Below are 16,187 nucleotides of genomic sequence, written 5' to 3' on the forward strand. Positions count from 1 at the left end.
CATCCCCCTCTTCCACCCACACACCCACCACCATCCTCATCATCCTCATCATCATCATCATCATCATCACTCAAGAAGCTGAACTTTCCATGTAACAAGAGTCTACGGCCACATGAGTGGTTTCTGAGGATTTAATGTTCATTCTAAATAAATCAGACTGTTGGAAAGACCAAAGTTTTGGGTTTAAAGTGAATTCTTATGTTCTACTAGTTTGACATAACAGATATTCAGCTGTCCTGTGTTTACTAATTAGCAGATGTTAGCATGCTAACTAAACTAAGCTGGTGAACATGGTAAACATTATACCTGCTAAACATCAAACTGAAATGACTTTAGTAGATGAGCTGTCAGTGTTGAATATCCGTGTCCAGTAACCTTAGATAAACAAACAGCTTGTCTTTAAACTCCATAATAACAGAAAACTGGAGACTCAAGTTCGCACACAACAGAAAGAAACACGTCATGTTTTCATGTTTTCACTCACCGCCTTGCTAGGGCTGCAGCTGAGTGTTAAATGTCAGCCAGCATATTGGGCAGATTATCACCAAACCAACATGTTGTCACAGGGCGGAAGACGGGATTCAAACCTGTGGGTCAGAGTCTACAGTTACACACACACTCATCTGCTGCAGCGTCTTTCCATTGTCTGAGCCCTCAGTGTGACTAATGATGGATCTGAAGGGATTGACTTGTTTTATGGGGATGAGGATGAACTTAATGCTCAGAGTCCACCAGGAGCCTCTCTTTAAGATTCACCACTGACCAGCCTAATTCACATTCTCCTCGGATGGTCCCATTTCTTGAGTTGACAAGTCGTTCTTCTGGCTTTGGTGTGTTTATGAGCTTCAAGTCGAATTGTGGAAACAACACGGATGTTTTTGTAGCGTCTGGGTTGTTGTGTGACATTGCTGTCAAAGTATGCTGAAACAGTTTAGTTTAGGATTAGTGATTTTGTTCCAGATGTGTTGCTGCACCAATACTTTCCCTAAAACCAGTAAATTATTGCTTTACCTAACTTGTTATCAGGGTTCATGCTTATAAATAACTAATCCAGGTCTATGCTAACGGTTAGCTTACAACCTAATACCATCCATCCATCCCTTGTTAACCGCTTATCCTGCGTACAGGGTCGGGGGGGGGGGCTGGAGCCAATCCCAGCTGACATCGGGCGAAAGGCGGGGTACACCCTGGACAGGTCGCCAGTCCATCGCAGGGCCACACATAGACAAACAACCACTCATGCTCACATTTTTAGGATCAGCAATTAACCTAGTCCGCATGTCTTTGGCACCCATGCAGATACGGGAGAACATGCAAACTCCACACAGAAAGCCGGGGCAACTAAGGTTTGAACCCACAACCTTCTTGCTGTGAGGTGACAGTATATGTGCAATATGTGAGTTAATAAAAAGCATTTTCTTTCATCAGCCATTTTTCTGCATGATATGACGGCAATTAGGCAAGTCCTTTACCAAAATATTTGCAGGCTTTATAAGTTGTTCTTCCGACTTGAGGGAGTCTTCGAGTGATTTGAGGGTAATTTGAGACCCATCATCTTGATTGGTCAGGTGCGTGGAGGGTTTGAACTTTTCTCTCAAGCACTCTTATTTATGCTTCACAAACTTGTCATTTTTTTCTACGTATGTTTTGCTTGATTCAAGCGTACCCCAGCCTGTGCACCAGGAACCTCTCTTTAAGGCTCCGCATCCACAAAACCTAAAGCTCTTGTTCACCGCTCTAAGCAAATATAGTCATGATTTTACATCCAACAGGAACTTCTGTTCAAGGCTCCACATCCACCATTATAATCCTAGCTTTAAGTCATTATGTCAGCCTCTCATGATAAAGTCCTTTCTTTGAGTAGTTTTGTTTTTTTCTGTTTTTCTAATGGAACAACAGAGGCGGGCAGGTAAATATAAACCCATTAGAGGGCTCCCACAGCCTTGAACCTCCATTCAGTCCATTAAAGACTCACACACGCATATTCTCTCTCTCTCTCTAATATGTTTAGGTAGAAAATGAAGAGGTAAAGCAAAACTCAAACCAATTACATTATCGACACAGTATCCGAACTGGAGACACTTTATTCACCAACTCCTGCAATTTAATTCTGTCTGGTGCTTTTTTCTACACTGAAAATAAAAACTTACATGTTTACTCACACATTTAATTACCAGGAGTAAATAACCACAGATTCAATTAGACCAAAAGTTATTTTTGTGCATTCAAACTTCAAAATACTTTTCGATTTTATTGCGCCTCCTTTAGAGCCACATTCTGGACAAACCTTTCATTTTAGCAATATCATCAGTGTTGGGGGGAGTTGGGACGCTAATGTGCTCACAAAGACAATGCTTTCATGCCATTTATTAAGTATTTGAATCTTAATTTAGCAAGTAAGCATGCTAACATTTACTAATCAGCAGTGAGGCTGATGTCAAAAGCCAAAATATTAAACACATTTAAAAAAAAATTGCCTGATGAGGGGTCACAAACAATTTAACAATTCATCCTGAGGGAATTATGATTGTGTCTGCCAAATGTCATGGCAATCCATCTAACAGTTGTTGATATATTTCACAAAAAAAACAAATGTCAGCCTCATGGTGGCAAATAGTTGATATTTGAGTCAGGACCAAAGAAATGGCCGATCAAACCAGCTGACTAGCATGGCTACAGCACACTTTCCTTTCAGTTGAACTAAATTTGGACGGAATAAATTTTGTGAGACGCTGTTGCATCATGATCCTTACGCAAGATTCACTTAACCAATGTATGCATGCAGTGCATTAGTAGCATTACAGTTACTAGTTTAATAAAGATTTGCACAAAGGATTTTCATAATGCCATTATGAAAGTCTCTAAGCAAAACTGTAGCAGATAGAAAGCTGGAATCACCATTAGAGATAAATCTATGCCTGGTAATGTAAGTGAATGGCACACTGATTAACAGTGGTGGGTCAAAACATCACACACAGTGAAGCTAGAAGTTCTGCTGAAACTAATGTGAGACCTCAGAAGTGTGAGTTACACAAAAGAAAGTGTGGCTCTTCCAAAGTTACAGTATGTGACCAAGAATTGCAGATCTGTTTCATCGACAGATCTCTTTCAGTAACACCTGTTAAAATCACATTGTTATTCTTTCTGTCTCTTTCACTTCAATGTCAATTACTGCAATTTGTAGTCCCATTTGTAATCTATTACCTTCCAGGCCAAAGGCTGCCAATCCCCTTAGAGGATTATAGGGATAAGATGTTACACCCGGTCCTGAACACACACACACACACACACACACACACACAGTCTCTTGGCTGTCCTGAAGCTTTTCCATTGAGGTGAATTCAGCGCAAGGATGCTGGGATATACAGGGCGACAGGTAGGACTGGTGGTTCAAATATACCGGTATACTTATTGTGTTTCAATTTAAATGTGCGTTAACCAAAGGATCTTATCAGGCCTTCATAGTGTTTTAGCTACTTTGGCTACTTTGCCAATGCTTTGAATTCCTGCTGAGTATTTTTCAAAGCTTATTGTCAGTTTTTAGCTTAACTGGTTTCCATTGATTACAACCATTTAAGAAAATCTGCCTGCAGACACAGTCAACATTGACTCACATTCACATTTATTTAGTTTTAGTTTTATTGTCAAAGTTGCATTGTCCTCATGCAGTGATACAGTTGAGGCTCTGAAGAGTGTGAAAAGGACACTATACCCAGACAAAAATGTCTTTTGTGCAAAACACAATGACTCGTCCAATGGCAGAAACAGGAAATATTAGGATTTTTTTTTCAAACATTTCCAGTAAAATGTCCTGAGTCAGCCATGTTTCGTAATTTAAAAAGGATCAAATTCGTCCCAGTGAAGATGGTAATTAGTTCAACAGCTTGAAGGGGTCCTGCATGTTTGTGTTTGTTGCGCGAATACATGGACTTTATTTCACTTGTTCATCAGAGATTCAACTCGCATGGATATAATGTAGGAAGGATCTGGGTTGCATTTAGATCGTTTCTGCATCCAGCATCCTTGTCTAAAACTACTCTCTTCACCTCACTGATCTTTTGAGTGTTTAAGGTTCCTTGAGTCATCACATGGAAGTAAATCCATGCTTCTCTCACTGATTGTAAACCTGTCTCCTTGGCTAAAAATGAACAACTCTTTCAGTGACTTTCACTACCAGTCCATCCATCCATCCATCCGTCTTGGTGGTAGCAGGCCAAGCAGGGTATTTCAGACATCCCTGTCCCCAGCAACACTTTCCAGACCCTCCTAAGGGGATCTCAAGGCCAGATGGGATACCAGCCCAGTAAATGTTAAAGCAATTGTGCCATTGGACCAAGTTGAGCACCTTCACAGAAACCTTTGATGTTACAGAGTTTTAAGGAGTCCACCTGGTTTGTGTTTAAGTACTCAATTCATGGACAAACTTTAATGCACTAAATCTGCTTGTTTCACTTTGTTTTGGACAGGTCTTCCACATCCTGAATCTAAGCCCACAACTCAAGCCTAACTTGGGGGAGGCCTGGACCTCGTCTTGCTGCTGTGACTTCTGACCCTGATGTCAGTCCATTAATTGATTCTACTGGTGACTTCTCTCAGACTTTCCATGGATAAAAGTCAACAATAACCAGGGACAGCGAGTTACTAAATCTTCAGAATGAATTGGCGATCCATTTTACTAACGTTTGTCTTGCTGATCGGCTGGTGTTACCACCCTCTCACAGGTGACTTTGCGACCTCTGATGAACACACAGACGTTGGACATGATGAGATGTACACCCCAACATCCTCACAGAAACAAACGGGGATGTACTAGACTTGGACATCCAAACGAGCAGGGATGTACCAGACTCAAACACTGAAACAAACTGGGACGTGCGGGACTTTAACACGGACAACTATGAGGATGCTGACTGGCATCCTCGTTCGTCTCTCCATGAAAGACGCTCTAATCTACCCCCGGACACTCCGCCGATGATACGCAACAGTAACGCTGGTGTTGGTGATACCACCAACCAAACCATCAACCGAACCACTGGTGGTTCAGGACAGTGCGGCGAGTACAGCAGTCAGCTGACATCTAACGGTCAGTGCCGGCTGATGGCAACGCTGCCTCCAGTACCAGTGGGAACGTCACAAAAACGCTGCCCAGATATGTTTCGCTGTACAGACGATGTCTCAAATTGGCTCCACGAGAACCAGAACAGAAAGGAGCAGCTGGAGGACCTGAGGGACAATGTCAGAGCTGCAGGAGGAGCTGAGGAACCACCGGCATCGAGTCAAGGCCCTTGAGATGCAGGTACACTGCTGTTTGTTAGTCTAAAATATATTTGTCTTTGTATGTACAATAAAAATTGCAGCTTAAGTTTCTTAATGGAGTAGTTTGACATTTTGAGACTTGCACTTCCTGTGTGTTCAGACAATTTTAGAGGCGGCGCAATGGCATGCCAACAGATATGTGCTGAAGCCCTACCGGTGATGGCAGACATAAAGAGATGAGAGGGAAAATTAGTCACACTGGAGGGAAATAACTGCAAAAATGTATTTTTTTATGACATCTGAGATCAGACAGACACAGATCTGAACTCAAAACACACAGGCACATTCCCACAAACATGGCTAGTGCATCCATAGCTAGCTATCTTAAGCTTTTTTATGCTCAACGCAGCATGTAGGTTCGGGAAGTTATCGCAGCTCTTGGTTGTGCACCTCCCAGTTTTTGAGACAGGGGACCCACAAGTAAGATTCAAAACTACGCCAATGGTGTAAAAGTTTTATTTGATAGGAGGGGCCAAAGGGTGGGATTCCTTAAAAATGTTACTACTTTGTTGATTTATTTTCATGTTCATGGCTACTAGTGCAGTGTGAGATCTCCATTAAAGATTCACTGTTTTCCAGGAAGTCACAGTTTTTTCAGGATATCCATGTCCACTTACGTCTTTAAAAACTGGCTGACAAATATTTAGTTTTATGGAATGGAAGCACTGAGATTCATAACAAGAAATAATACAAATCAATGATTTTACCCGGCATTCTTTCACTGTACATCCTTCTGCAGCCTTGATGTGTGAACAATCAGTTGTTTGGTCTGTGTGTCCAGTGTGAAATATCTCAAAAGCTATTCAACAGCCATAAACTTTTATACAGATATTCGTGTTCCCCACATGATGAATACTAATGACTCTGGTGATCCCCAGACTTTTTATTTACCACTACCAACAGATTAAATTTCCAGATGGCCTCAGTTGTACTTTGATATTCAGGCTAACATATTAGCACAGACAGGAGCTGATAAAACATCTGTAATAAAATATTCTCACATAAATTCTTATATTGGGATATTATATCATAAAAAATGCAACTTAACTGAACAGAAACAGGCAATGCTACAAACAGTAACAGTGAAAATGTTGCTTGTTATTTCATGCAGTTTCATAAAACAGGGGAACAGATTATTCAGGCAGGCAAAACACAACACTCTCATGCATTTCTCTGTTTATCCCTGCCTGTCTTTATCTCTGTGTCTGTCTTTATCTCTCTGTCTTGACACCCACTAAGCCCTCCTTAACCCTGAATGCTAACAAGATTAGCTGCAGGCCTTTTGGCCAGGACCCTGCATCCTTCTGAGTCTGACTGACCCAGAGAGAATTTTTCTGGGCTGTAGTGTTTTCTTCCACCCCTGGTCAAAATCGAGAGACTGCAATCTGACTTTGTGACATTGTTTGCTGCCAGACGTTTATCAGAAAGTCGTAGCAGAGCAGTAGACCATGTTTTCCCTTCAGAGTTGACCAAATAAGCTACACAATAGGCTGTACAAAGACAAAGACAACAAAAGCAACAAAAGCTGAAGTAGTCCTACTAAAGGTAATCAGTGAGCAGGTGTAGTCATCTTAGCTTCTAGATCTTTTATTTGCAGATACTGCATTTTGCCTGTGCAACACTGTTTCAACTTTCTATTTCCATATATTAAAATCTATATTCTGTCTTTCTATCTGTTAGGGTGAAGAAAGGGTTAGTTTAAACTCAACCTTTGAGCAGCAGTTGCATTCTCTGGAGTTGCGTCATGCCGAGACCGACACGCTGCTCCACGTGCATGCGGCGCTGCTGTACGAGCTGCAAGCACAGCTCCGCAACTTGTCAGCCACAGTGCAGCACATGAGCCGCAACACAGGCTGCACGGTCAACGTCATCAGAACTACACCGCTGCTCGGCATGCGAGACACACTGCCACCAGGTACACGTGCCGTGAACGCAGCAGTGAGTTGCAACCTTACTGCCAAATGGAGCATTTAAACACAATCAAAACTACGCACAGCAGCAGTTCTTCTGCAGGTTCAGGTTCTGCAAACAAAAACACATTTTGCAGTAAACATCTGTTACATTCACGCCATCACACAATGCTGATTAAGCCTATCACTGCCTCATAAATCTCTCTGTATACACAAAAACCTGAATTTTTAAATCTGGTGTCTGTAGTGACGTTCCCACACTGGCAAATCGGCGGTGATGTGTTTTATGCCAACCGGCAATGACTGATTGGTTTGGCAGAGTTGAAGGGAGGATCAACTATAGCAACAGCAGCAACTCAGTATGGCAGAGCCTCATAAGCATGTTGACAGTGGGGGAGCCAATTACTCTCACTGACAGAAGGGAGAGACAAAAGTTTTGCACTGCAGGTTTAAGCTACCACCATTCAGAATTGTTACCTTGGCTTTGCATGTCACAAACTGTCCAAATAAATACTGCTGTATTATGTCTGTGTTTGAGTTGTCCGTTAGAACAGATGAGCTGAGGCTTAGAGCTTCCTTCTGTTCATAAAGGTGAATTAGAATTTGTTTGTCTAAAAAACAGAACAAAAGTCACAACATAAGCTATTCATTTAGTCAAAGTGCTGGATTACAATTCATTGATAATTAAACAAAGATAGAATACATTTTAAACACAGGTATTGTCTAAACATAAAGGAAACAGTAGCATAACCACTACTGAAACATTTAGTTAGCAATACAAATAAGTACATAAAGCAGTTAAAGATAATATTTAATTCTCTACAGTCCACAGTTTTAGTATTAGCTATCATGACAGTAGTTTTATGCATTTTATCTCACTCTCAACAGATGCATCAAAAATACACTTTACTTACTTACTTCTCAAGCTCCAAGTACAATCAAGCATTGCAGCTGACCCGCATAGTATCTGGCAAAAAGCATTATACATTATTCAGCACAGAAATGAACCTTTTGGGTATCAACAGTTGAGGTTTATAAACACTCACGGAAGGTAAGTCAATTATAGTGCATGGGAGGAGCTAAATATGCTATTGATTTATGATCTTGTGAGGTAAATCGTTATACAGTAAATTGGTTATGACAAATGAAAAAAAGATCATGAACAGTGTGTTTACTTGTGGGAGCATTATGCAATTAGAATAAACAACAGCAACAACATCTCAGCATTTCACCAGTTTCATGAGGTTTAGTTGACAGTTTGATGTTTTGGTTTTGTGATGCTCTCTCTCTCTCTCTCTGTCTGTCTCTCTCTCAGATGGACAGTTCCTGTCTTTCTGTGCGTCAGACTGTGCATCTCTGTATCACAATGGTGTTCGGCGTTCTGGTGTTTACACCATCGTCTTGTCACCGGGCTCCACCCTGCCTGTCTACTGCGACATGGAGACCGAGGGTGAGACACATGTTGTATACACACGTTATTCACACGGATATGCAGTGTGGCCAAACATCAATTACCGTGAGGGGCCAGGACAAAAATGTTTACTGGGCTCTGATTTCTCCCTCATTCCCACAATGCGATGTGTGAGGTCTTTCTGTGCTGGAAATCTACCAGGCCTTTGGTTTGCTATGTGGTAATTTGATTAAACACAAATTAAATGAGGAATATGCAACAATCATGTCGCTTATAGTGATTAAGTCACAGAGAATTATCTTTCAACTCATTGTTTTGGTTTTATGAGCAATTCTAATGCTTTTGTCAGCCTCAATGCTCAAATCTTTTTAACACAGCAGCAGCAAAAAAGAAGAACTCTGAAAAGCCACTGTACACTACCTGCTCAGCACCAAACAGCAGACAGTCAAAGTTAGCAACTAACTGGTGAACATCGTGAAGCGTTTAGCTGCTAAAGATATTTCACTCAAGAGTTGGTGGAAACCAAAACAGAGCAAAACAGAGAGTGCATATTTGACTTGACACAAACTCCACTCCAGATGAATGCTAATGTTGCTGTTTGCTTATTTTATGGCCTCGAGTCAATTGAAATTGTGCTTTAAGTGCATATTCTGAAACAAACTCTGAATCTAAGCCTAGAGCTGATCACAAAAACATTAAAACAACAGGCAATCAAGAGTCTCAAAACCTTTATGTCTATGACTTATATTTATATATTAAACTACTTTACATAATAGGCCTTTTTCTTGGAAGGCATTTTGGTTCAGTCACAGTAGCAAAAGCACTCAATACTAGTCTTTGTGTGTACATGTTTGTGCCCCAGGCGGGGGCTGGACGGTTTTTCAGCGGCGGCGCGACGGCTCAGTGAGTTTTAACCGCGGCTGGTCGGAGTACCGAGATGGCTTCGGCGACCCGAGAGAAGAACACTGGCTGGGCAACCAACAGCTCCACCTGCTGTCCAACCATGGCCACTACAGCCTTCGCATCGACCTGCAGGACTGGAGCCACGCCTACAGACACGCCCTGTACCACACCTTCAGGTAGACAGATGGTTAGAAAGAGAACCTGTGGAAGAAGGATGCATAATATAGATAGTAACGGTACAGAGATAGCTGTCGCACTGAACAAAATTATAAACACAAGACTTTTGTTTTTGCACCCATTCATCATGAGCTGAACTCAAAGATCTAAGACTTTCTCTATGTACACAAAAGGCCTGTTTCTCTCAAATATTGTTCACAAATCTGTCACAATCTGTGTCAGTGAGCACTTCTCCTTTGCCGAGATAATCCATCCACCTCACAGGTGTGGCATATCAAGATGATCAGACAGCATGGGGATTGCACAGGTGGGCCTTAGGCTGGCCACAATAAAAGGCCACTTGAAAATGTGCAGTTCCATCAGTTGCCACAGATGCTGCAATTGGCATGCTGACAGCGGGAATGTCCACCAGAGTTGCTGCCCGTGAATTAAATGTTCATTTCTCTACCATAAGCAGTCTCCAAAAGCGTGGCCTCACAACCGCAACCACGTGTAACCACACCAGCCCAGGACCTCCACATCCAGCATCTTCACCTCCAAGATCATCTGAGACCAGCCACCCAGAGAGGAACCGTCTCTGGCCACATTCAACAACCAGATCAACTCTATGCGAAGGACATATGTTGCACTGCGTGAGGCAAATAGTGGTCACACTAGATACTGACTGGTCCCCCCCCCCAATACGGTGAAACTGCTCATTTTCGAATGGCCTTTTATTGTGGCCAGCCTAAGGCACACCTGTGCGACACCCATGCTGTCTGATCAACATCTTGATATGCCACACCTGTGAGGTGGATGGATTATCTCGGCAAAGGAGAAGTGCTCACTAACACAGATTTTGACAGATTTGTGAACAATATTTGAGAGAAACAGGCCTTTTGTGTACATAAAGAAAGTCTTAGATCTTTGAGTTCAGCTCATGATGAATGGAGGCAAAAACAAAAGTGTTGTGTTTATAATTTTGTTCAGTGTAGAAACATGTAGAGGACAAGTACTATAAAGATCTTACAAGCTTTGGATTTCTCCACATAGCAATGTGCATTGGACTAGTAAGAGTGATGATTGGTATACAGAATTTGGAGGGTGGTTGTATAACAAGGACCCTTTGGTTTAAAGATTACTATTTTTGACTAGTTAATCTGCTGCCACTGTTATCATTGTAAAGTGCTTGTGCAATGTACAAAATTTTAAAGCTGGATAAGCGTAGCAACAGTAACAAGGAGCAGGTGATGAAGGATCACTTAAAGCCTTTATACGTTACAGTACACACATTGTTATAGACATTATGGTTTCTTCTCTTCCTCCTGCAGGATAGAGGATGAGGAGAACCAGTACCGCCTCCATGTGTCTGGTTTCAGTGGAACAGTGGAAGATTCGTTCGGTTGGTACCACGACCGGCAGGGCTTCAGCACGCCAGACACTGGCAACATCTGTGCCGAGATCAGCCACGCCGGCTGGTGGTTCCACCAGTGTTTCTACGCCAACCTCAACGGCGTCTATTACAAGGTAAGACGGTCAACAAGAATATAGTACACAAGAACACACAGTGGGTATAGGACTAATATTAACTAAATGTTGAAACAAGATTGGTGTTATGTTAAAATGAATGATGTTGAAATGTTTTTCCACCAGGGCGGGCGCTACTCACTTAAAGCTCAGAACTTGCTCGGGCCGGACGGCATCGTGTGGTTCTCCTGGAAGGAATCAGACTTCTACTCTCTGAAGGCAGTCACCATGATGATACGACCACGCAACTTCAGGCCGCGCTTGTCGCCGTAGAGATGGAGTGTTTTCTATTGCCTGCAGCTTCTAAGGACTGCTAGCTGCTTCTATTGGCTGCCAGAAATACTCACTACTACAGTACCAAACATGCATGAATCCGCTGCTGAAAATAATCCCCATCAAATGCAGTATTTCCAACTGTTTGAGTAACGTTTGCTAAAAACTACAGTGCCCATCTGTTTTTAGAAATACACCTTTTTTTAAATAAACGATATGGTTGTATGAAGTTTAAAGATCTATGTCTTCAGCAGGAACCAATGAGCTTGAAGCTGAGAGCCACAGACGGAGAAGAGGGACAGACTACAACACATTGTTGGTTTTGGGCAACAGACAATTCAGTTTTTAACATGATCACAAGTTAAACAGTGTTTTAGTAAATGTTTAAGTAGCTGCACAAACAAAAAGTGGTCAGTCTTAGAAAACTGCTCCACCATCCAGAGTCTAATACCTGAACAGTTATAACTTGATTTTAATAATAATATTCAATATCCAACTACCTTCATGTCACACATTTAGAAGCAGATAGTGTTAAAGAGTAAATTAACACTACTAATCATTACTGACTTCTTCTGCTTTTAAGTCTATTACACCAGTAACGATGCCTAACGAAAGTGTAATGACCACACTGAGAGCATTTTAAAGGCCATGCACAATCGCTGGATCACCCACACAAGGGATTTCACTTATTTTGCATAGCCGGAGTGCTTCTAAGGATTGTGTAAGGAGTGTGCGTTCTCTGTTTGATTGACATCATCCTCTCTCTTCTGTCAGCGGTGTTGCAGCGGCAAATTACACCATGATACTTTATTATTCCTATTGGTGTATTGAGTCTGGACTTAACATAATGCATGGCCTAGATCTTCCCCAATTCTGCCAGAGCAAATGTCTAATCAGCAAGGATAAGTGGAAACACACAGAGCCATTAAAGCACTTATGGTGTTTTGGGAGGGGCGGTAGCTTTACTTGGAGGTTAAATGAGATCTCTACTACTCTCATATCTTTAAGCTAAATGTGAAGTTACAGCAAGCAGATAGCGATGACTGTAAAGTAGTCCAGCACATAACCCCACTCAAATTACAAATGGTTACTTGTGAGCTCTACAGGTGCTGGAAGGCAAATCTTTTACCTACACACACATGGCCAGGATAGGCTTTTGTGCTATGTATTTAAAAGTATGAGATATTGGGAGTATGAAACTCATGGTCAGCTCTTAGACAACTGCTTTACCTCTTCAGTAACATTGTACCTTTTGTAAATGCAGACAATATTTTTTAATATTAAGGACTTTTCAGTTGCAGTTAACCACATGGCTTCACAACATGCAGTGTGTCTCCCTGTACACAACACACACACCATTTTCATTATACATTTATTTATTGGAACAGTTACAGGTATTAAGTGAAACATCTACAGGACTTCTCAAAGTCACCAAGCTCCATAAACTGACTCTACTGAAGAATCAGTGTGAATACAGGCAGGTCGTCTTTTCAGCCACGCAACCTGCACAGGTGAACCTCCTCAGAAATCACTAATAAAACATTCTTTACAGACAGATGGTGCAGCTGTTGTGTGGTTGGGACAGTTTCCCCTCAGACTGCGGGGGGGGGGGGGGGGGGGGGGGGTGACCCACAGCAGGAGGTAGAGGGTGTTTATGTGGGGCGCTCCCTGGGGCGGGTGACGTACTGCCACCACAGAGGGGGGAGGTCGCCCTCCTTGCGGGCAGGAGGGAGGGCTTCGGTCTTGGGGCTGCCGGCTTGAGTCTCAGCCTGCAGCTGGGCGACCTGGAACCAGACGGGAGGGGACAAAAGTTTACAACAAGGCTGCAGTTATTTTCATTATCAATTCATTGTTGTGAATCTGCAGGTTCACAGCGGAAAAACCTGGAAGGTTGCAAAATCATTACCAGGACAGAACAGAGGAAAAAAACATAGTTCTCTTCCCTTTTTTGACTTTCCTTTAATCTTTGCCTTTTTCTTGTTAAAAAAACACAGAGGGCAGCTAATAGATGGGGATTTGTTTTAGGGGGGCATAAGTCAAAAACGCTTGAACAACGGCCGCTTAGAGCCCTGTGGTCACAGTAAAAGTAAGTGCATTCACCATTACAAAGGTGAGCTGTGTTAGTCTTAGGCAGTGTCCATTCACACCATCAATTAACACTCCTGAGTCATTTCTTAAGTATTAGAATGGTTAGTACTGTAATGTGTATTTTGCTGTGTGTATGGAGGTGACGTGTGCCCTGGCGGTATATAAAACGTGTCCTGTAACAGCCCACCTCTTTGTCCCAGCTCTGCATTCTCAGTTTCTTCCACTGCTCTCTCTTGGAGAAGTAGTCCGGGTACATGGCCTTCTCCGACGGGTGCCAGTGGTCCAGCACCCACTCTGGGACCTTCAGGAACAAAGCATCATGTAACGTTGACACTTTCTGCATTTTCACACCGTGTTTTCACTTCAAATAAGTTTACATAATGTGTCGTAATTAACTAAAACAGGCCACCTGATAAAAAGTATGAACATTCTTCAAAATAACAAGTTGTTATTAAGCTTTTACATCAAACAACGTTAACATCTGAGGATAGACTTTCTCAGAATACATGATGGAGCTTTGTTTGGAGTAGATCGATCCAGTTGCACTCTCCTTACATTTCCAGCAGAGGGCAGTAACAACTTGACAGCAAGTGCAAAACACTTTCTCACATAACAAATCATTTCATGGTAGCAATCCAGATAAAGCACATGAAGCCCCGCCTCACCTTGTAGCACTCATATCTCTCATATGATGTCCCTCCAGGAGAGTCGGGGAAGATGTAGGGCTGGGGATGTTGGTTGGCCCAGAACTCCTCCTCTCCCGCCTTCAGCATCATGGTGGCCTTCACCATGTCCTTCTCATTCTTGTTCTCATCGAAGCGAGCCCGCAGCATGCAGGCGTAGAAGCGGTATTTGTCTCTGTAACAGGAAAACACCAGCTATATTTCTTAAAATCACAATATTGACAGGATGTCTTCTTTAAGTGCAAGACATCTAGTAAGAGAAAAATGTAGAGACGGTAGCACCATTAAAGTCTCACACAAGCAGAAACATGCATTTGAAGTAGGACTGCAGCTAACAATTGCTTTCATTACTGATCAACCCGCACATTAATCGTTTAGTCTATAAAACATCATAAAATAATAAGACAATTTTTTTTAATTTAATCACACAGGACAGAAAAGCATTTAAAAAACATACGATGGAGAAGCAGGGATTCTACAATGACTCAGACAATTAAAAAAAATTGTCTGTTGAATAATAAACAGCATTTCTTCCTCTTGAGAAAACACTATGATGTTTTCCTATTTACACTATAACTTGGAGACATTTGATGTAAACAACGTGAAATTCTTCTTGAAAATTCTTGTCTCAAGAGTCCGAACGTTTTTTTTTTTTTTTTACCCAATATCAACACTGTTTCAGCAATAACAATATTTAAAATGATAGAACATTAATAAATCTATCGACCAACATGAGCTTGTAACAGATACCATATATCTGTATGGGCAATAAGATAACCAATATGAAACTGCAGTGCAGAAAAGCCCAATATATGTTGCCGTTTCAGTGTTTGTCAATTAAAGAAAAGTCACACGTTTTCTTTTTAACTCTAAAACACTGCAATCAAAATATCCTGGTATATAATTATCAGTTTTTTAAAATATACAATATAAACACCAGCCTCAAATGTCCAAAATGGTTGAGGGTCTAATTGAGATTTGTTTGTCAAAAAATCTTCTTTAATGTGACTATATATCATTTTCTCCAGCTATAAACTAAGTGTATAAGAATCAGGTGCCTTAATTACTTTATAAAATGTGAAATAATATCTATAACAAATCCCTTCCAGATCACAATATGTCTTTTCCTGACCAACAACCAACAAAAACATCAAGTCATTCAGTTCCTCATACAGAAAAGAGTTGAAGCTGAACCCATCAAAACCAGTTACTTGATTGATTGAATCCATTTTTGTCATCTTTATTTAGGGAGCAAACTTTTACATAACAGTGTTTAGAGTGGCTGTGAACAAGCAAACACATACTCATTAAACTAAATGACATTATATATAAACGTTTCTAGTTAGAAGATAACTTCTATTGACAGATTAGTTATAGTGAGTGACTGTATAACGTTAGTTTAGGTCCAACTGGACTGTTCACTGATACCGACGCTAGCTGGCGCCCTGTGAAAGTGTCAAGTCTCAACTTATATTTGACCAATATAATGTCTAAAACTAACAGTGTCAGGGATATATATATATGATCTTGTTTGAATGAAGAAGAGTGGGTGAGCTGAGGAGGAAACGCTTTTTGCAGTAGAGCTGATTGATTTGAAGAATGAGTGACCTGGCTAGCAGCACTTAGCATTTAGCTTAGCTGTTAGCTCACCGGCACATAAACAGACCGCTCTACTGCAGATAAATCTGAATCTGACTTTTCACCGCAGAGCTCACACGAAGACAGCCCCTCTTACCTAAAGATGCACCACGACTCGAGATGTCTTAGTGACTTCTTGTAAAGCCGCAACACTTTCTGCTGGTGAGTAAGATAGGCAGAGGCCATTTTCGCCGTCCCCTGTCACCTTCTCGGCTAGCAGCGCGAAGGATTCTGGGACTTTGTGGCGATTGGATGTTGCGACCGTAAATATCTACAAAATGC

General features: G+C 41.6%; 1 protein-coding gene and 1 pseudogene across 1 annotated transcript; one reads left to right on the plus strand and one right to left on the minus strand.

Moving 5' to 3' along the window:
* The first annotated feature begins 4,654 nt into the window (after window positions 1-4,654).
* LOC119907666 lies at window positions 4,655-11,726 on the plus strand (annotated as a pseudogene).
* A 1,128-nt stretch (window positions 11,727-12,854) lies between these two features.
* On the minus strand, window positions 12,855-16,140 carry LOC119907949 (NADH dehydrogenase [ubiquinone] 1 beta subcomplex subunit 9-like). Its single transcript, XM_038725663.1, has 4 exons — window positions 16,003-16,140; window positions 14,250-14,442; window positions 13,772-13,885; window positions 12,855-13,280 (listed from the first exon to the last, which is right to left on the minus strand). Exons 1-4 carry the CDS (start codon window positions 16,089-16,091, stop codon window positions 13,149-13,151), a joined length of 528 nt encoding a protein of 175 aa, XP_038581591.1. The 5' UTR covers window positions 16,092-16,140; the 3' UTR covers window positions 12,855-13,148.
* Window positions 16,141-16,187: the final 47 nt, after the last annotated feature.

The sequence above is a fragment of the Micropterus salmoides genome, unplaced genomic scaffold (genome assembly GCF_014851395.1).
Source record: "Micropterus salmoides isolate LMB-PRFRI ecotype aquatic unplaced genomic scaffold, ASM1485139v1 Ms_hic_scaffold_17, whole genome shotgun sequence".
In the NCBI taxonomy this organism is placed as follows: Eukaryota; Metazoa; Chordata; class Actinopteri; order Centrarchiformes; family Centrarchidae; genus Micropterus; species Micropterus salmoides.

What these genes read in the sequence shown, in the direction of transcription:
- LOC119907949 (XM_038725663.1), bottom strand. Translation starts at nt 16,091, where the DNA reads ATGGCCTCTGCCTATCTTACTCACCAGCAGAAAGTGTTGCGGCTTTAC. An exon ending in AGAGATATGAGTGCTACAAG is followed by an intron (nt 13,886 to 14,249) that starts GTGAGGCGGGGC and finishes TTGTTCCTGAAG; the next exon opens with GTCCCAGAGTGGGTGCTGGA. An exon ending in TGCAGAGCTGGGACAAAGAG is followed by an intron (nt 13,281 to 13,771) that starts GTGGGCTGTTAC and finishes GTCTGGTTCCAG; the next exon opens with GTCGCCCAGCTGCAGGCTGA.